The 21,299-nt window shown below is 37.6% G+C and overlaps 1 protein-coding gene across 3 annotated transcripts; it reads right to left on the reverse strand.

Annotated features, from left to right (window-relative positions):
* Positions 1–15,814: 15,814 nt before the first annotated feature.
* Positions 15,815–20,641, reverse strand: LOC147638681 (uncharacterized). 3 transcript variants are annotated; one of them, XM_086798639.1, is made up of 7 exons: positions 20,482–20,636; positions 20,143–20,271; positions 17,205–17,283; positions 16,781–17,111; positions 16,581–16,656; positions 16,357–16,383; positions 15,815–16,072 (listed from the first exon to the last, which is right to left on the reverse strand). In XM_086798639.1, exons 1-5 carry the CDS (start codon positions 20,605–20,607, stop codon positions 16,584–16,586), a joined length of 738 nt encoding a protein of 245 aa, XP_086654765.1. In that variant the 5' UTR covers positions 20,608–20,636; the 3' UTR covers positions 15,815–16,072; positions 16,357–16,383; positions 16,581–16,583. The 3 variants fall into 3 exon arrangements, with proteins under 3 accessions (XP_086654765.1, XP_086654764.1, XP_086654766.1); XM_086798638.1 differs by having other exon boundaries at positions 15,815–16,383; positions 20,482–20,632; XM_086798640.1 differs by lacking the exon at positions 20,143–20,271 and having other exon boundaries at positions 15,815–16,383; positions 20,482–20,641.
* Positions 20,642–21,299: the final 658 nt, after the last annotated feature.

A 21,299-nucleotide genomic window follows, 5' to 3' on the forward strand; every position in this document is an offset into this window, starting at 1 on the left:
ATTTTCTCTCTCTAGGTCAAAATAGGTAGAAACAAGATCTTTTATATTTCTGAAGAGGGATTTGATTACAGGGGGAAGATGCTGGACATCTTGAGAGGTTGGGAAGGAATCTTACATTTGCCTTCAAAAATCTCAACTCCGCTACAACCTGAGAAAGCAGAGTGAGAGTCGCTCGTCACTTTGAGGATCTATACTTCCCTGATCCAGTAGAGCGACATCAGCATATGTGGTTCTTTGGAGGGCGAAGCATTCGCGTCAATACCAATAAACGACAGAGACTCAGATAGAATATCTCGCTAAACATGATCTTGATAAGGCTAGGAGTTATTCATTATGTACAACTCTGTAATCATTCACCCTGGAATTTTAGAATCTCTTGCCGTATTTTTAGACTTCTTAGCTGCTTTATTCCTAGGAAAAGAATTATAGCACCATTATCAGTGATGAATCGTGTATATCATAGCATGTCTCCATCGCAGTATTGCCTTTTTATGCATATGCGATTGAGGTGGTGACTTTTGGAGCCGAGACACTCTATGTATATATCAAAAACTTTTGATGATAAATGATGTTTTGCAAAAGATTCCAAATCCTTGTCGCTGAATGCTACGCCACTTCAACGTGCTACTACATATACGGAGATCTTATCAACGTCCATAGAGTGGAGGATAGGGTGGCGTAGAACCCTCTGCATGTAGGCCCCTGGCTTCCATTCAATATTCTATACCCATGCGCCCCTAGCTATATGGGCTGATAGTATGCGATTTTCCACCATTTAAAAATACGAATCAAGTATGTATTTTTTATCGCTATAAGGGTCGGCGTAGTCTCCTCTCTAGGGTGTAGCCAGGAACCATTCTACCCGACCCAGGCGCTTTTCCTGTGCAATTTCTTGAAAAAAAAGCCTCATGCTTTGTTTCTGAGGGGTACAGAGAAATACAATTACGTTCCACTATATGTTCTAGAAATTGTTTTCATGGTTGTGAATATTGGTTAATAAAATTATCAGAGTGAATCTTGTTTTTAAGAATTATGATGGAATATTTATTTGTTTAAGAAATAAATCTCAAAAAAATTAAATAGTCATAAATTTGATGACAAAGTTAAATTGATAAAAATATCGTTTTGTCAGAATCATGAGGCACGCGGCTCGTGGTAGGTAGCCGGATCCTCTTACCGATGATGAAGAGTTAGCCCTGCACCAATCCCAACCTGGTTCCTTCAAGGGTGAAGGGAAACAATTAGGAGAAGTAGTGGAAAAATGGATCGAGGCAATGGAAGTAGTGGAAAAATGGATCGAGGCAATGGAAGAGTATTTTGATGTAACCGGTTATAGCGAGAGGAGCAAGATGGCTCTCACCAGATTGAAAATTGTGGAAATGGCCAGGGTTGCATGGAGGAACCAATGCAAGACAAACCGTCTCGACCAAAATACCCAGACTTAGTCAGATCTTAAAGCTTACCTCAGGAAGAGGTTCTGTCCTCTGGGCTTCCTGGAAACCAAAATAAATGAGTTCTTCGAATTGAAGTAGGATTCGAGGGATGAATGAGCCATTGGACACTTTAGTGAAAAATGCCAAACCAGTATCAATGGCAAAAGCTGTCAGAATTGCAAAGGAATTTGCCAAAGCATTTTTGTTAAGGTCCCGCCGAAGCCTGCACCCTCAAACTTTAAAAGGTTCCAAACCTCGGGAAGTGCTTCAAACTTTCCACCCCCAAAGAGGCAGCAAGGCCCTAATCAGAATCAAGATGCTGGGAGATTTAGAAGTGAAGGAAGACCCTTCCCTCAGAACACTTTCTCAGGAGCCCCACCTTTTTCAAGGATTCAAAGGGATGAGCTTAGAAGTAAGAACATGTGTTTTGGGTTTCAAGGTTTCGGTCACCAACTTAAAGACTGCCCGACTCCTGCCATGTCAAGAGGACAGGGAAGTCAAGGGCCCAAAGTGTAGAGACCAGCCCCTTCGTATAGTCAAACCGTCTGCCAAAATTAGGGTAATCCCAGGAGGACTCCAACTCAACCATCTGCCTCTGTTCCTCCATAGCAGTCTCAAAACTCCCTCCCAGAACTGGGGTAACCAAAGAGAAAGAGTTCTGCCCCAATTTGCAGCAGCTAGAGCAGTTACGATAGCAAAAGTAGTGAAAGAGGAAAGAGGTCAGATTTATGCCGCGATTGAAAACCAAGGGCCAAATTGTCAATTCTCTATCATCCATGCTCCAGCTGAGTATAAGGGTAAGCCATTCAAGCTTTTGATTGATTCAAGCAGTACTCATTCATTTTTTTCCCCAAGATGCTTACGTAAGCTAGTTTTAGAACAGAAAACAGGGAAACCTATGCAAGTTGAATTGGCCAGTGGGAAGATTCTTTTCACTCACCATGAGACAGATCATATATAGTTTAATCTAGATGGGAATGTAACTGACTACCAGTTCAAAGTCTTACCTTTGGGAGTTTTTGACAGAATCCTTGGAATGGATTGGCTCCACAAAAATCAAGCTGACATTCACTATCACCATGGAACCATTTCCTTCCGTGACATTCACAGGAACAAAGTTCAAGGAACTAGAATTTTTGGATCCCCAGATCTGCAATTAGTAAAAGCTTCTAGGTTACTGAAAGGACTTAGAAAGAAGCAAGTCATTTATGTTGTCAAAATGAATCCGATAGACATAAAGTTAAAGGCTAAAGAACCAGAATGGTTAAGTGAGTATGATGATTTATTCCCAGCAGAGCAAAGCTAATTGAGATGCCTCTCATTCGGGAAGTAGATCATTAGATAGAATTGACCCGAGCTCAGCTACTAGTAGCTCAGCGCACGTACAAAATGCCAGTCCCTGAAGCCATTGAACTCAAGGAACCTTGGGGAGCGCCAGTTCTCTTTCAAAAAAAGGATGGAACGTTAAGACTCTGTGTGGATTACAGAGGTCTCAATCAGCTGACAGTTAAGAATAGTATCCTATCCCCAGAATTGATGAGCTTCTGGACAGGCTAAATGGAGCCGAGATCTTCACGAAGATAGATCTCAAATCAGGGTATTACCAGATCAGGATTAATGATCAAGATATCCCAAAGACAACCATCAATACTCGCTATGGGCACTATGAATTTACTGTCATGCCGTTTGGATTGACAAATGCCCCAGTTACATTCAATCACCTAATGCAGGACATTCTCAGAGAATACTTGGATGATTTTGTTCTTGTTTTCTTTGATGATATTCTGATTTACTCAAAGAATGCAGCTGACCATGAAGCTCACGTCCGTAAAGTTCTTGAGATTCTAAGGAAGCACCAACTCTTTGCAAAAAAGAGAAAATACACTTTCTTGGTCGACCATGTTAAATACTTGGGCTTTCTGGTATCCAAAGACGGAATTTCTCCTAATTCCGCAAAAGTCCAAGCAGTCATAGATTGGCTTGAACCAAAGACAGTGAAAGAAGTCAGGGGATTCTTGGGATTAACTGGTTGGTATAGAATTTTTATACCTAAAAATGCTCTCATAGCTTTCCCCCTGACTAATCTTCTCAAGAAGAATACCCCGTTTCAATAGTCTGTCAGGTGTCAGAGTGCTTTTGATAAGTTGAAGACCGCCTTGGTAACCAATCCCATTCTGAAGTTGCCAAATTTCTCTCTACCCTTTGAGGTAGTAACTGATGCTAGTGGTTTTGCCCTGGGAGGTGCGCTTATGCAGGAAGGTCATGCAGTGGCCAATGAATCCTGAAAACTCAGAACGCATGAGAGAAATTATCCTGTCCACGACCTAGAGCTACTTTCAGTAGTCTCATTACCTCTGGGTCAAAGATTCACTTTGATGTGACAGATCATCAGAGCTTAAAGTGGATCTTCACTCAGAAGGATCTCAACATGCGCCAAAGAAGGTGGATGCAGACCCTGCAGGAATTTGATTTTTAAATCAAGTACCACCCAGGCAAAGAAAATGTGGTAGCAAATGCCCTCAGCAGAAATGTATCCTTGCTTGCAATCACAATGGTGTCAAATCCATTGATTAATGAAGCAAGAGAGAAGATCATGCAGGATAGATTCTTTGGTCCTATTGCTACCCTATTTATGGAGGAAAGCAAAACTTTTGTTTCTATCTGTTTTGGCCTAGAGAGAGAAAATGTTCTAGAGATAGGTAATTTAATTTTTAGGATGGAAAAATATTCCTTCTTATTAAAATAAATTCTCCTGAAATAGAAGTTTAAAAATAAATTCCTAAGGTGCATTAGAAATAAATTAAAATGTGCACAAAAGACCTTAGCCTAAGGATCAAGATTTTTTGAAAATTTTGGATTATGGTCCAGTTAAGATTCCTATGGACCAATAAGATTAATCCAAATGTAGGGAGGAGATAAATTGAAGAATAAAAGAAAAACCCTCCCAAAAATGAGTAAATGCTCACATAAGATGAAGAGTGGACTAAGGACCAAAGAAAAGAATTAAAAAACTAAATTTTGACACCTCAGAGTGGGGATCTCCCCTCATGAAGTAGGTACTTTTTTCTCATCATTACCCCCAATTTTTAATCAATAAAATGAGATATTTTCATCTCTCCTCTCTCTTGTTTCAAAACTAGATCCAAAAAGTAAGCTGAACTGACCCAAAAATGGTCAAAAATTGACCAAACCGATCTGGAAAATTCTAGAATCAGTTTGCTTGGATAGAGGCTCACTTTTTTCTATAAATAGAAGCCTCCTCCTTTGTAAAAGCTTAATGGTGTTTATGCACTGTTTCTCTATTCCTGCCCTGAGCCATCTACATTGACTATCAAATTGTATGAATTTTATCAAATTACAACCTTTTAGTGCTTCTTGATAAATTTTTGACATATTTGGCTTCTTGGTTGATCCTCATTAGCCAATTCGCTCTGATACCAACTGTAAGATCCCTGACCCCGCTGCGCAACGAATTCTGCGGTGCTAGCAGTGAAAGTAGCACTTCTTGCGTGGGGCAGGGTCCCACACTCGGGGCCTCGCCAACGGATATCCGGACAAGAGACTAATCCATCAGTTTTTCCAAAACCGAACCCGGAAAAACTTCCTTTGCCCGGAAAGCACGGGCGATTCCACCAAGATAACTTTTTCCTAACGTAGTCAAAAGCCTTAACTAACTCAACTGATCTGACCGAACTCGTAAGTTCCATATTCAGATCAAGGGACAGATTGCACTTGGATCATAGAGACCAATGTTTTTTTACTCATCAAGAGGCACAGTTGTTGATTCTTTTTCCATAGAACAATTTTTGTCCGGGATTTACTTCATCTATCGAACTAGACAGAAATTGAGTCTCGATTTACGGATCCATCAGTCTAGCCTAACCCCATCCAATCCCATGGGTTAGCCAACCACCCAACCACTATAGTGATGGGATCCAATTAGGAATTTTGTTAGGTTTTGTCCCGGGTACTAGGGAAAAGAGGCCCCCTAGCCGGATGTTCATGCAAACATAAACTAGTCACACCACTTACACACCCAATATGAAATTGCCTTTTTCTCAGCATCAGCTATCTTTAAAACAATCCTTTAATGAAACCATTGTGTCACTGATCACAATCCTCAAAATCTCTGGTTGAGTCCTTATTTCCAATCATTCCTTCATTGGAGTATCTATGGCATCATTGGCAACTAGAACGCTCACCACCTGTCCACTCAAGGGCCTTTTCAATAGTTCCTAGACTATAGTACCCGGGAATATAATCACTTACAAAAAATCAAGATGGAATCTCCGTTGAACATCAGCAAGATCAACCAACAGATCCATATAAAAGAGCCAAGACTCATCCGTTGAGGACCAGCAAGGTCAATCAACCAGATCCATGCCCGATTTCAGAAAACAACTCTTACTCGTTGTTCCAATATCTTCCACGACGCACGTGTGGGTATCTTCAGTGACCCAGAGCCCGAGCACCGTATGGTCAGCACCCTCTAGGATCCTTCGCAGGTCACCTAGTGCCTCACTCATAGGCTGCTTCCTTGGTCCCTCATCCACCGTACCGGAAGCTCACCATTTAAATTGAACCGAGGCTGGTCAAGACCTCGGCCGACCTTGCTACGCGAGACATCCTCCGTTGACTCTCCGTCAGCTGTTGCAACTTTATCAGGTAGGTCTCCAAGACAGTCAAAATGCTTCCCCAGCATTCTTGACATAAAACAGTCATTTACAAACAGTTCACAAATAGAGTTTCTATAATGAACTCACGTCTTTCCAGATTGTTCCACATCAATCCATATTACTTAACCCAAATCCAAATCATATGTATATCCATTCTTGACCAGATACATCATTTTCCATCCCATCACATCAGATTCATTCACTTCACATAACATCCATTCCTATCTTTCTTAATTTACGTTACGACTCATCACATCCATTTCTCATTACATCTCATTCGTTCACATCTTATATTATTCATTCACATTCTGATTCACATGACATCTCATCTCATACATTCGCTCATATCGACTTCATATCCATTCACATACATATTCGCATTCATTATTCCATATACACATCCACATTCACAACTACATCCATACATCCATTTTCACATCCACATCCACATCCATATCTACATCCATACATCCATTTTCACATCCACATCCATATCTACATCCATACATCCATTTCCACATCCACATCCATATCTACATCCATACATCCATTTTCACATCCACATTCATACATCCACATCCACATCCACATCCACATTCACACATCCCACATCCACATCCATACATCCACATTCACATCTACATCCATACATCCACATCCACATCCACATCCATACATGCACATCCATATCTACATCCATACATCCACATTCACATCTACATCCATACATCTATTTTCACATCCACATTCACATTCATACATCCGCATCCACTTACATCTATCTGATTCCTATCACATCTTATCACATCTATTTATAGACTGTAGGAGAATTCTAATTTTTTGATATAAAGATTCTTTACGCATCTAATTAGGCATAAAGACAACTTTAGTAGAAATAACACTTTTATAAAAATTCTTTTATACATCTATTTAGGCATAAGTTCAATTTTAAGGAAAATAACACTTTTGAATTAAAAATAAACCCTTTTATGCATTTTACTATGCATAAATTCTATTTTAATGAGAATAACACTTTTAAAATAAAAATAAATCTTTTATGCATCTAACTATGTATAAATTTAATTTCAATGAAAATAATACTTTTGAAATAAAAATAAATCTTTTATGCATCTTTCTATGCATAAAATCAATACTGATAAGAATAACTCTTTTGAATTAAAAATAAAATTCTTTATGCATCTTTCTATGCAAAAAATCAAAATTGATGGAAATAACTCTTTTGAATTAAAAATAAAATTCTTTATGCATCTTTCTATGCAAAAATCAAAATTGATGAAAATAACTCTTTTGAATTAAAAATAAAATTCTTTATGCACCTTTCTATGCAATAAATCAAAATTGATGAAAATAACTCTTTTGAATTAAAAATAAAATTCTTTATGCATCTTTCTATGCAAAAATCAAAATTGATGAGAATAACTCTTTTGAATTAAAAATAAAATTCTTTATGCATCTTTCTATGCATAAAATCAAAATTGATGAAAATACCTCTTTTGAATTAAAATAAAATTCTTTATGCATCTTTCTAAGCATAAAATCAAAATTGATGAAAATAACTCTTTTGGATTAAAATAGATTCTTTATGTATCTTTCCATGCATAAATCCAATTTAGTAGGAATTACACTTTTAGAATAAAAGAATTTCTCTTATGCATCTAATTTATGCATAAAATCCATTTATGATAAAAATCACACTTTTAATTAAAAAAAATATATCTTTTATGCATACAAATCATTTATGATGAAAATCACACTTTTAATATAAAAATATATCTTTTATGCATATGTTTATGCATAAAAATCATTTATGATAAAAATCACTCTTTTGATATTAAAAAATTTCTTTTATGCATCTAATTTATACATAAAATCATTTATGATGAAAATCACACTTTTAATATAAAAAAATTATATCTTTTATGCATATGTTTATGCATACAAATCATTTATGATGAAAATCACTCTTTTAATATAAAAGAATTTCTTTTATGCATCTAATTTATGCATAAAATCATTCATGATGAAAATCACACTTTTAATATAAAAAATATCTTTTATACATATGTTTATGCATACAAATCAGATTATACTTAATTTCTAATGCACCTTCTAGAAATCTTTTTGAGAACTTCTATTTCAGGGGAACTTATTTTAATAAGAAGAGATATTTTTCTATCCAGAAATATTTAAAAAGTGAATTACCACTCTCTAAAAGATTTTCTCTCTCTAGGCCAAAACTGACAGAAACATAATCTTTTATATTTTTGAAGAGGGTTTTGACTACAGGGGAAGATACTGGACATCATGAGGGCCTGGGGGAGGAATCTTACATTCTACCCCACTTAAAAAACGCGAGATGTCCTCATCTCGCAGGTGGAGTATGATCTTTTTCATCATCTTCTTCTTCTTCAATCACTTCCAACGTTACTGTTTTGGAAGTGGACGGCCGATTTGGGAACAACTCTCTTTGACTTCCCCTATTCTGAGGTGGAGGTCTTGCATTACTTTGGATTGAAACTGCAGGTTGGATAAAGAGTCTACCTCTGGGATTTCCCTAATTTTGGCGGATAGAACCCTGATTACTCTGGAAGGAAGGGACTGGAGTCTGGAATCTTGACCCCTGAATTCCCTGCCTTGAAAACCTTGATCCAAAAGGAGTTGGAGAATCCATACTGCGATGTCCAAATCCTTGACAGTTATAGCATTTCACTCTCTTGTTCAAGGGTGGAACTTCTGAAGTTGAATTCCAGGGGATTGAGTTTCGGGAAAAGGACATTCTTCCATTTTGGAACTTCTGAAGTTGAATTCCAAGGGATTGAGTTTCGGGAAAAGGACATTCTTCCATTTTGGAACTTCCCATATCTTGGGTTTGACCCTGATATCTCTTAGGCGGAGGAAGGTTGGAATCACCTTCTGGGAATAAAAACCTTTTGAAAGGTGATGGTGCTGGCATTGGTGCATCAGCTATCTTTAAAACAATCCTTTAATGAAACCATTGTGTCACTGATCACAATCCTCAAAATCTCCCAATCGTTCCTTCATTGGAGTATCTATGGCATCATTGGCAACTAGAACGCTCACCACCTGTCCACTCAAGGGCCTTTTCAATAGTTCCTAGACTATAGTACCCGGCAATATAATCACTTACAAAAAATCAAGATGGAATCTCCGTTGAAGATCAGCAAGATCAACCAACAGATCCATATAAAAGAGCCATGGACTCATCTGTTGACGACCAGCAAGGTCAATCAACCAGATCCATGCCCGGTTTCAGAAAACAACTCTTACTCCTTGTTCCAATATCTTCCACGATGCACGTGTGGGTATCTTCGATGACCCAGAGCCCGAGCACCGTATGGTCAGCACCCTCTAGGATCCTTCGCTCGCAGGTCACCTAGCGCTTCACTCATAGGCCGCTTCCTTAGTCCCTCATCCACCGTAGTACGGGAAGCTCACCATTTAAATCGAACCGAGGCTAGTCAAGACCTCGGCCGACCTTGCTACGCGAGACGTCCTCCGTTGACTCCGTTAACTGTTGCAACTTTATCAGGTAGGTCTCCACGACCACATTCTCAAGACAGTCAAAATGCTTCCCCAACATTCTTGACATAAAACAGTCATTTACAAACAGTTCACAAATAGAGTTTCTATAGTGAACTCACGTCTTTCCAGATTGTTCTACATCAATCCATATTACTTAACCCAAATCCAAATCATATGTATATCCATTCTTGACCAGATACATCATTTTCCATCCCATCACATCAGATTCATTCACTTCACATAACATCCATTCCTATCTTTCTTAATTTACATTACGACTCATCACATCCATTTCTCATTACATCTCATTCGTTCACATCTTATATTATTCATTCACATTCTGATTCACATGACATCTCATCTCATCCATTCGCTCATATCGACTTCATTATCCATTCACATACATATTCGCATTCATTATTCCATATACACATCCACATTCACATCTACATCCATACATCCATTTTCACATCCACATTCATACATCCACATCCACATCCACATTCATACATACACATCCACATTCACATCTACATCTATACATCCATTTTCACATCCACATTCATACATCCACATCCACATCCACATCCATATCCACATCCATATCTACATCCATACATCCATTTTCACATCCACATTCATACATCCACATCCACATCCACATCCATATCTACATCCATACATCCATTTTTCACATCCACATTCATACATCCACATCCACATCCACATCCATATCTACATCCATACATCCATTTTCACATCCACATCCACATCTACATCCACATTCATACATCCACATCCACATCCATATCTACATCCATACATCCACATTCACATCTACATCCATACATCCACATCCATATCTACATCCATACATCCACATTCACATCTACATCCATACATCTATTTTCACATCCACATTCACATTCATACATCCACATCCACTTACATCTATTTGATTCCTATCACATCTTATCACATCTATTTATAGAATGTAGGAGAATTCTAATTTTTTGATATATAAAGATTCTTTACGCATCTAATTAGGCATAAAGACAACTTTAGTAGGAATAACACTTTTATAAAAATCCTTTTATACATCTGTTTAGGCATAAGTTCAATTTTAAGGAAAATAACACTTTCGAATTAAAAATAAACCCTTTTATGCATTTTACTATCCATAAATTTCATTTTAATGAGAATAACACTTTTAAAATAAAAATAAATCTTTTATGCATCTAACTATGCATAAATTTAATTTCAATGAAAATAATACTTTCGAAATAAAAATAAATCTTTTATGCATCTTTCTATACATAAAATCAATATTGATAAGAATAACTCTTTTGAATGAAAAATAAAATTCTTTATGCATCTTTCTATGCAATAAATCAAAATTGATTAAAATAACTCTTTTGAATTAAAAATAAAATTCTTTATGCATCTTTCTATGCAAAAATCAAAATTGATGAAAATAACTCTTATGAATTAAAAATAAAATTCTTTATGCACCTTTCTATGCAATAAATCAAAATTGATGAAAATAACTCTTTTGAATTAAAAATAAAATTCTTTATGCATCTTTCTATGCAAAAATCAAAATTGATGAGAATAACTCTTTTGAATTAAAAATAAAATTCTTTATGCATCTTTTTATGCATAAAATCAAAATTGATGAGAATAACTCTTTTGAATTAAAAATAAAACTCTTTATGCATCTTTCTATGCATAAAATCAAAATTGATGAAAATAACTCTTTTGAATTAAAATAAAATTCTTTATGCATCTTTCTAAGCATAAAATCAAAATTGATGAAAATAACTCTTTTGGATTAAAATAAATTCTTTATGCATCTTTCCATGCATAAATCCAATTTAGTAGGAATTACACTTTTAGAATAAAAGAATTTCTCTTATGCATAAAATCCATTTATGATGAAAATCACACTTTTAATTTTAAAAAAATATTGTTTATGCATACAAATCATTTATGATGAAAATTACACTTTTAATATAAAAATATATCTTTTATGCATATGTTTATGCATAAAAATCATTTATGATAAAAATCACTCTTTTAATATAAAAGAATTTCTTTTATGCATCTAATTTATGCATAAAATTATTTATGATAAAAATCACACTTTTAATATTAAAAAATTATATCTTTTATGCATATGTTTATGCATACAAATCATTTATAAAAATCACTCTTTTAATATAAAAGAATTTCTTTTATGCATCTAATTTATGCATAAAATCATTTATGATGAAAATCACACTTTTAATATAAAAAATATATTTTATGCATATGTTTATGCATACAAATCATTTATGATGAAAATCATTCTTTTAATATAAAAAAATATTCTTTTATGCATACTTTTATGCATAGAAATCAATAATGATGAAAAATAATACTTTTATAATAAAAAAATATTCTTTTATGCATAAAAATCAATAATGATAAAAATATTCTTTTATAATAAAAATCAATATTCTTTTATGCATTCTTTTATGCATACTTTTATGCATAAAAATCAATATGATGAAAGTAACTCTTTTTGTAATAAAAATTATACTTTTATGCATAAAAATCCATAATGAAGAAAGTAACACTTTCATAATAAAAAAATTATCAATAAGTATCTTTCATAGAATTTAATTCTATTAAAAATCATTCTTTTATAAAAATTAATCAATATGCATCTTTCTATGTATGAATGAAAATGACATTTTTAGAATACTCTAATGATGGGGATTACTCTTTTTGATTAATAAAAGATGAAATTTATTTCACAAATTTTTAAAAAATTTTGCCATAACCTCCTTTATATGGCTGACCATTTTTCAATTTTTAACTTACTAAAATTAATTAGAAGTTCACCACGATTATTTAAATCACTCTAATGTAAACATTTTTTACTTATTTAAGAGAAACATTATGAAAAACTTGATTTCATCCAATAATCAATTATCTAGGATAAAGAATGGTTGGATTTGCTAAAGAAGAGAGGGGAATGCCTTTTTTGCAATGAGGCATAACATCATTTTTAATTTAGAGAAGACAAAAATCAAAAAAAATCCATAAAAGAATAGAAAAGAGAAGAATCTCCAATTACATTGATAATTTAAGAGATTTCCTTTGGCTTGATGGTTTGAGGATTCTACTCTTGTTTGGAAACAAGAGTGGCCACCAATCTTTTGGAAGAGGGAAGGTCAAAAACTAATGAATTATGAGTAAAATTCATTGTTTTTGGCACTTGGGAGAGGCAGGGTAACAGTGATAAGCTTGAGAATCTATTTGGTAGCAAACAATATAATTCTAAAGTTTTTCTCAAGCCAAAATACTACAATTTGAAAATGAAAGAGCATCAAACTCTTCAAGAACATCTTAGCAACATTGGCTCTCTCCTATAACAACTTGGTGCATTAAATGCACATCTCGAAGATGAGGACGACAAGAAAGTTATGTTCTCTAGTCTAGAAGAAATCAAGAAGTACAAAGAAAAGCTTTCTTCACTTTGAGTGTCTCGTGAAATCCCCTACGAAAGTATGGTAGCTATCCTCATCGACAAAGACGGGAGACTTCAGGAAGAAGAAGTGGTTGTGCTTGATTTAGAGAAATCTTTCCTCTCTAAAACCACTTTTCCAAAGAGCAAAAGCAAAGGCAAGGCCATAAAATGCACATTTTGCAAAAAGCTTGATTACACATAGGACAAATGTTTTAAGAAAATGGCACAACAACAGGAAAAGAACCATGCCAACCTGGTTGCAGAGGACGATGAAGATCCTAAAGATGTTCCAGAGGCTTCCACATCCACAACACAAAATGCTTTATTTGCTACAATCAAAGGACTCGACCTCGATGATGAGGACGATTATAAAATGTGTATTTTTTTGTTAGCCTGTGTGTTTTTCCACTATGATGTCAAACTACTCTCTGTATAGAGTAAGGGGGGGCTAGTTCTGGGAGCTGAGGGATTTCATGTGTGGTCAAGCTCCTAGCAAGCCTGACATGAGAGTTTCAGGTGTTGGTACACTATGATCTTTTGTATCACGTATGCAGTTGTGAGCCCAAATCATCATGAATATGAAGGCTACCCACATAACACCTTGCTGACTCTGAAGGGGGGTTTGTTGGGTTTCCTAGTCTACCTTGTCTCTGCCCTTTATGTGTGCATAGTCCACCTTGTGTCCGCCCTTTATGTGTGTGTATGTATTCCTCCTAAATAACCTGCTTAAACCTTAGCGAAGCAGTGATCTCAGTACCTTTTAGGTAGATATTCTCTCCTGTGATTTAGGCTTTTAATTTAGCCGAATATAAGGCTCATCCAAGCCTATAAAAAAGCCCACCCCCTTGTACTTTCATTTCAAATCAATTAAAGAAGTACTTGTGCCAATCATGCGCTTTTACTCTCACACACACACACTTTGAGTCACTATCACACTGTAAAATTTGCCACTCCTGCACACCATAAGAGCTCCAAGTCTTCAACAAATTCAACCATCCAACTCTCTTGTGTGCTTGTCTACTCTTGTGTGTGTGTTTGCTTGCAAGGAACTCAAGCTTATTCTCTCCGCATTCTCTTAGACTTTTATGACTAGGGTATTTTTGTGAAATTGATATCCATATCCGTGTTAGGGGAGAGAGAGAGAGAGAGAGAGAGAGAGAGAGAGACGTACAAATCTATGACATGTTGGCAAGGCCTAACATAACATATGATATATGATTAGGATGTTTTTAATCTCTCTTTTAGGGATAACACACCCAATCTTGCCCACTCAAGTGATTATTAACCTCATGAGTTTTTCTGCATCACAAATGGTATACCATACATGGCACTTCACATGGAATATGACATTTTTTGGATTATTTCTACTAGAAAACTAAAGATGCAAGATAATGATATGCATGCCAACCACGGCATCATATATATACAAAAACCTCATATCTAAGCTATTTCTTCATAATGCCTTGTATCTAAGCTCTCTCTTCATCAAGACAGATACAAGTATTGCATTTCTTGATTTTAAAATCTTCTTTTATGCTAGGTGTTATTTTCCTTTGGACTAATATCAAAATCCATAGGCAACTCTACAACAAACCTCACGTTTCCCAACAAAACCCATAAGCAACTCCACAAGCAATGCCTCACATTTCCAAAAATCCTTGAAAGTAGGTGCTTTTTTTGCAATGATTTTACTTAGCACACTCTTTATTTCTCTCTCCACTAGGAAGTGTGAACCAAAATTCGAACTCAAGTCCCATGGTAGTGTAGAGCTCTACCACTAGGCTATTGTCCCCACCCCATTTGAAGTTTTTTTTGTTTGTTTCTTTCGAAGAATTATCACCCTTTTGAAGGGAACATCAATTTTAAAATTCTTGACCCTCACATTTTTGTTAAAGACATGAGGGAAACCTTCAATACTAAACCCATTAGGATTGCATCTTCTTAACCCATGCTTTGAAATACCCTCAAGGCAACTGGTATTTTGCAAGCATCGTCTTGAATCACTCAATTACTCTGATTAGAGAAAGTTGGGAGTTTAAACACAAAAGGTGATGTTAAGATGTGGTGCTAGAGCCCCAAAGAAGCCGCAAGGAGCACTAAGCACAAGGAGAGTCCTTTGTTTTCTCCATAAAGTTTACCTACAACTCCTCGCCTAGCAAGGTCTTGCCCACATTATAGGTCTAACTGCTTTCATAGCCTATGACACATGCCACTTGACATAGCATGATTAAGATGCCAATATTCACATGATGCAAGACACATAATTAAATTAAGGGGATTTTTATTTTCTTTATACAAGGTTATTTTGAATTCAAATTTTCATCATCCCTTTTAACACACGTACCTTGTGTACACACCAAATATGCACGGAGTGGTCAGTGCACGAGTAATGAGGGCAAAATTTGATCAAAGAGTAACATATTGGCAAATAGAAGAAAAAAAACAATACTTAGTAAGTATTAACACGCACGCGAAGTCTACATCTCAATTTCCTTCCGTAGCACTTGGTAATGCATTGCATGAATAAACATTAGCAATTCAAAGGGTAACCTTAAAAAACAGGGAATCATTGCAAAGGGATCAGGAGGCATGATGAAGGCACACTAACAAGCACATTCCCCTCCTCATAGAAGAACACGAGTATTAATTGAACATTAAGGTGATATCCTTACACCTGCCTTGCTGCAAGTGCAAGGAGGGAGATGACAAGTCATGACATAGTTTCAAAAGTTGCTGTCCTACCGTGTCTAGAATCTGATCTTAACCGCAAACCCACCCGTGTCAAGAAGGGTTGAGATGCCAACAACTACTTGGGACACAACTGCTCGCACAATCATCTTGTACCCCTTGTTCATGCAGGCGTGCCTCCTAGTCTCCATGCTCAGCTATCAACTCAGATACATACCAGTCAGAAAATAAAGAATTAGTTATCTGAAACCTGCACTGGTTTCAAAAAGTAGTGGTTGGGTAGAGTGTGATAAACATATCAAAAACTAAACAATATATATACATAGATGAATCCAGGAACATGCCCAAATTCACCTTTTAGGAACGTGCATGTTATATACTCATGGTAGTCAACCCACAAAAACACAAAATGTGTGATTGGTTGTGAAAAAAAGAAGGGCAAAACCAAGACTAGCCTTATTAGAATCAAATAGGGTGTAACCGTTGGTCAAGACTGTGTCTTCCAAACCTGTTAAAAACATAATAAATCAATTCAAAACAACTAGGAAAGGTAACCTTTATACTATATATGCACTGAACTAAGCACATAAATATGTGTGCCATCAAAGTTGCGTGCTTAAGGTTCTTGCATGATTATGTGCACTGGATTTCTGAAATGATTGATAATGCATGTTTGATTCATGCATGATCCAACAGTTTACTTACAGGTTACGTCAACTGTTTAACAATAACATTCCTCCCCTTAACTTCTGCTGTAAATAGCGAGCCTCCTCGTGGGTGCCTGAAACCAAAAGCCAAAAAGTAAGAATTCCTGTACAATGCACTTTTCCTGCCACACAACAGCAGTTCACAACAAGCCTTCCCACACAAAAACAATGCTCTTGGATAACAACTCAAGCATCAACCTTTGCAAGTTGTTGCACCATTTCTTTTTTGCAAGCCTTCTCCTTTTCGCTCTACTCAGAGCCTCAGGCTCACCAGCATCACACACATCTGTCCCCTCTTCTTCTTTGTTGGCACCAGCAACACACTCCTCCACAATGTTGCTTCCTTGCTGTGGAGTGACACCTGAAATCCAGTCACCACACTCGTGCCTTTCCTTTTCAAGACAATCTGGGAAAAGGGGACCAACAAATCTCTTGGTTTGCAGGGCATCAGCTTGCTTTTCCTTCAATTTTTTTAACTTTAATCTCTTGCGCTGAGCTCTTGATGGATAATTTCTTTTGTTTTCAACATCTACATGGAAATAAGAACATGGTTTCAATGTGGAACTGTAGAAGTTCATCAACAAGGCCAAAAAAAAAGGTGTACAAAGGAAAACATTAATACCTTCATTATCATAATAGGTATCTGCGGTAACTTCTTCCACCTTTGTGGGCGGCTGAGCAACCTGAAGATCGCCCTCTTCCTGATTCAAGTGAAAATAGTCTGAGCCCTAAGCTGTGCTGAGAAATCAAACTCACTACACACACATTCTCTCTCTTTTTTTTTTTTCGTGAAATGGTGTTTTATATTATATGTAAAATGTACATCAGCCACATGGCTCACACAGAACCTATGGCCCCAAACAAAACCCCCACAAAAGATCCTCTAAAGGATCATGACCATGCAAACCTGTACACTAATAAGAAAGCCTCCTAGCCAAATAAGCATCCCAGATAAAAGGATCAAAGATGAGCCAGCCGAGCCGCCGTAGACCATAACGAAATAACATCTGCATCCAGTAGCTGAGCTGAGAGAAGAGAAGAAAACTGCCAAAGCAGCAAACCGCGGATACGTAGAATGTGCCCATGTATTCCAGACAAGGAATCAAAAATGAACCCATTCCGTGTAGTCCAAATATGCCAAAGTCCTGTCCATCTAAGGAAATGGAATATCACAAGGTGGCTGTCTGAAGTAATGACTTGAGGACAGATCCCAAATATCCACTGATGAGCCGAAACAGTAGACCTCTCTACTGCCTCCCAAACGCGAGAGACAAAAGACCAAATCTGACGGGCCACTGGACAACTCATGAACAGATGCATAACTGTTTCAGTGCATGTTGTGCAGAAGAAGCAAGAGGCCAGTGTAATTTTACGACGGCTCAGCTGATCCCGTGTAGGTAACCCTCCCACCAACATCCTCCAAATAAAAACCTTACCTTGGTAAGGGAGCTTAGACTGCCAACCACGCATAAGAGTTTTCTGCCACCATGATTTAGACTTGTTCAATCCCCACACCTTATTGGCCTTGGCTGAAACCCAATCTTTCTCTGATACAAGCTTATGATAGACCTGGTTAGCTGAGAGTGATATCAAGTCACCAGATTTACATAGTGCCCAATCAAGCCAAGGCTGATCTGCAGATGGCCGAGGCAATGGAGTAAAAGGCTCAACCGCATGCATGATGTCAACCCATAGTGGCTGAAATGTCCGAGGAACCCTAAAGTGCTGCCTAATACGACGAAATGAATATGGCCTGTCACGACCAGGTATCACAGCATCTCGGATTCTAACCAAGCCTAGCCTGACCATGCGGTTGAGTCGTATGCGTGAAGCATCTCTGTCTGGCCAAACAATGACACGCGACTCCACAAATGTTTCGAACTGCAAAGAGTTCAAAAGTAGTCTTTCATGACCAGGATCCCACCGAGCCAGCAGTAGAACTTCATGCCAAGAAAGGAGAATATGTGATAAAATGTGTGATGAGCGAATACGGACAGGATGAGCCGCATTCACAATGTCCCACCATGAAGCCTGCACACGTGTCCGCCCATGTGACAATCCCTCCAACTCAATCAAGTCACGAGCCATGAATACCCAAGGCTGCTCTTGCAAACACATATCCTGAAAAAGCGCCCACCTACGCGCCACCATATGCAAGCGGACATCCAGTAAAGCAGCCCCACCCATTCTTTTGGGCGTCGTAATGTGATTCCAAGCTATCCATGTTTGACCCATAATATTTCCTTGCCTCTTCCATAGGATAAACCGAATGGGAGCAACCAAACGGATGAGAGATTTGTGTGTCCAAGGTAGCAAAGGCAAAAAATAGGAAATCATGCTAAGCATAATAACCTGAGCTACCTTAACCCTCACACACATTCTCTCTCTCTCTCTCTCTCTCTCTCTCTCTCTCTCTCACACACACACACACAGTTTTGCATGCGCGCGAAAGCCTTCTTGTCATAGTAACGAGAAACGGCACGCAAAAACACCGTTTCCTGAGAGTCGCCGTTTCCGTTTCTTAATCTCCAATAAACAATCACCCATTGATTTGTCTCATCTAGTGCTCGCTTAGTGATTTTCTACAAATTTTGCTCACTATTATTTCAAATTATGATGGTTTACTCCTCAAACTTTTCCCTAGTTATTAATTTTCTCATTATTTTTATATTATGTTTTGAGCCGTTGTTGTTTCCAGAGGCCGGGCGTTGCCGTTGCCATTTCCGTTTCATGCAACTATGATTGTTGTACTTGATCCATCCCTAAGCCTACTAATATAGGAACACGAATGAGCACAAACTTCACAAAATATTATTAAATGCTGCTAAATAAGTCTATTTGATGCCCTTGACTCGGCTGATTGATGGGCTGCATATGGGGGACTTCTATCGTACCTGATGGAGCCTCTATTATGTATTGTAAACTACTACCTAATCAGGGATTCGCTAATCCCATAGCTAATCAAGGAATTAGCTATGGAATTCCATGGCTGTGCACATAACATGCCGACTTGCTAAACTTGATGATGGATTGGAAACCCATCACCCTTCCTCCATGGACTACTGAATCTATACTTTGATTGTTCTCACACCTTGACTGAAAACCTGTCATTCCTCTAATTCTACTCCAAGTTTTCTGAAAACTGTGCTTTTGTTCCACTCTGTCCCCATGCCTGCAATCCCTTTCCCTTAACACAACTATGGTCTCTTAGATCATGCTTGATGATCCAGCTTTGGTACAGATCTAAGAACCAATGCTATGCTCCTTTGAGCACACAACTCCCAAAAAATGCTTTCCTTTGGCTTTGCCTACTGCCGACCACCTGAAAAATGCTACAATGGCTGCATTCTTCTATGGATGTGTGCACCTTCCTTGGGAGATCTTAGTGCTTAGATGATTGAGCCTGAATGCTCTGATACCAATGTTGCATGTGCGGAAGCCTTGTTGTACTTGATCCAGCCCTAAGCCTAGGGATGAGGAACACTAATGAGTAGGCAGCAGAGAGAGAGAGAGAGAGAGAGAGAGAGAGAGAGAGATGAACTGTATTTCCTGAACATTACCGTGATACAAAAAGATGTATATGTCCGTACAACTTCCATGGCCATTGGCCTTCCAAAAGAGGACTGAATTCTAGAGGAATTACCCTTGCAACAGGCCAACTGCTGTCGGCCGGCAGAAAAGAGCACAAACTTCACAAACACATTCTTGATATAAGTATGGACAAAGGATTGGAGATGTATGCCGCTTTAACACATACGAAATTAGCTCAACGGTGTTTTCTGCTCGGGAGGAAATGATTCAAGCGATGCGAAAGCCCCAAAAGAAAAGGAGAAAAGAATATATATATATAGAGAGAGATCAGGATTGAAACCTTAGATCGAAAGCACAAGGGTCCGTACCTGGGTGGTGGGTGGGGATGACGATGGTGGCGGTGGCGGTGGCGGCGGCGGCGGCGAAGGAAAGAGATTGCGCAGCACTGCAGCATGAAATCGGGCATGGTGCTTCAACTGCCTTGCTGAAGCCATGTTCTCTTTGTAAAAGAATGGCTATAGCATTTACATCATCAATAGCTTCCCACATTCAATTTTTTTTATTTCTTTTTTTGAAATATATATAAATCTTTTAACAAACCTAACTAGACTTTACTGCGTTTACATAGCTTCCATGCACCCTCTCTCTACAGTTAAGCAAAATCTCCCCCTTCATATCCTCTAGCTGTCATAATTCAAAAGCTTACAAACTAGTTCCGAGACCTCATTCTCATCCACAAAGGATGACTAACCAAAAAGGATGAGCTAAAAGGATGACTAACCCCCAGCTCAAATGATAACCCAGCTCCATCCTAGCATACCCCAAGGCAAACATAGTAGCTCCCTCGGGAGAGCTCCTTTTACCCATACCTTGATGACAAATCCTTCCTATGTAGGCAGTTCCACAATAGCCCAAAAAAAAAAAGTGTATCTTCTTGTTTAGTCATCTTGTACCATTGGAGTGTTTTGGGCCCTGCCTTGCAAATCCCACCTCGGGATTGCACTAAACCTGCTCAAGGCCTGGTAACCCTAGATCCCTTTTCCTTCTTTTCTTTTTCTTTGCAAGCTCTTCCTTGGTAATTTTTAACCTTTTAGCAGATCCTACAAATCTTGTTATCATGCAACCCTTGCATGCATACTTAATATGCTACAACACAACCATAGAGAACATGAGCATCACCCAGTAT

Source organism: Cibotium barometz, chromosome 5 (genome assembly GCF_041138505.1).
Source record: "Cibotium barometz isolate CiBa-2024 chromosome 5, ASM4113850v1, whole genome shotgun sequence".
Taxonomy (NCBI): Eukaryota; Viridiplantae; Streptophyta; class Polypodiopsida; order Cyatheales; family Cibotiaceae; genus Cibotium; species Cibotium barometz.

Bases quoted from the DNA above. Each gene is read 5' to 3' on its own strand.
- LOC147638681 (XM_086798639.1), bottom strand. From the start codon at position 20,607: ATGGCTTCAGCAAGGCAGTTGAAGCACCATGCCCGATTTCATGCTGCA. The intron at 20,272-20,481 runs GTACGGACCCTT...GTGTTTGTGAAG, and splicing joins CATCCCCACCCACCACCCAG to TTTGTGCTCTTTTCTGCCGG. The intron at 17,112-17,204 runs GTATTAATGTTT...ATTTCCATGTAG, and splicing joins TACCTATTATGATAATGAAG to ATGTTGAAAACAAAAGAAAT.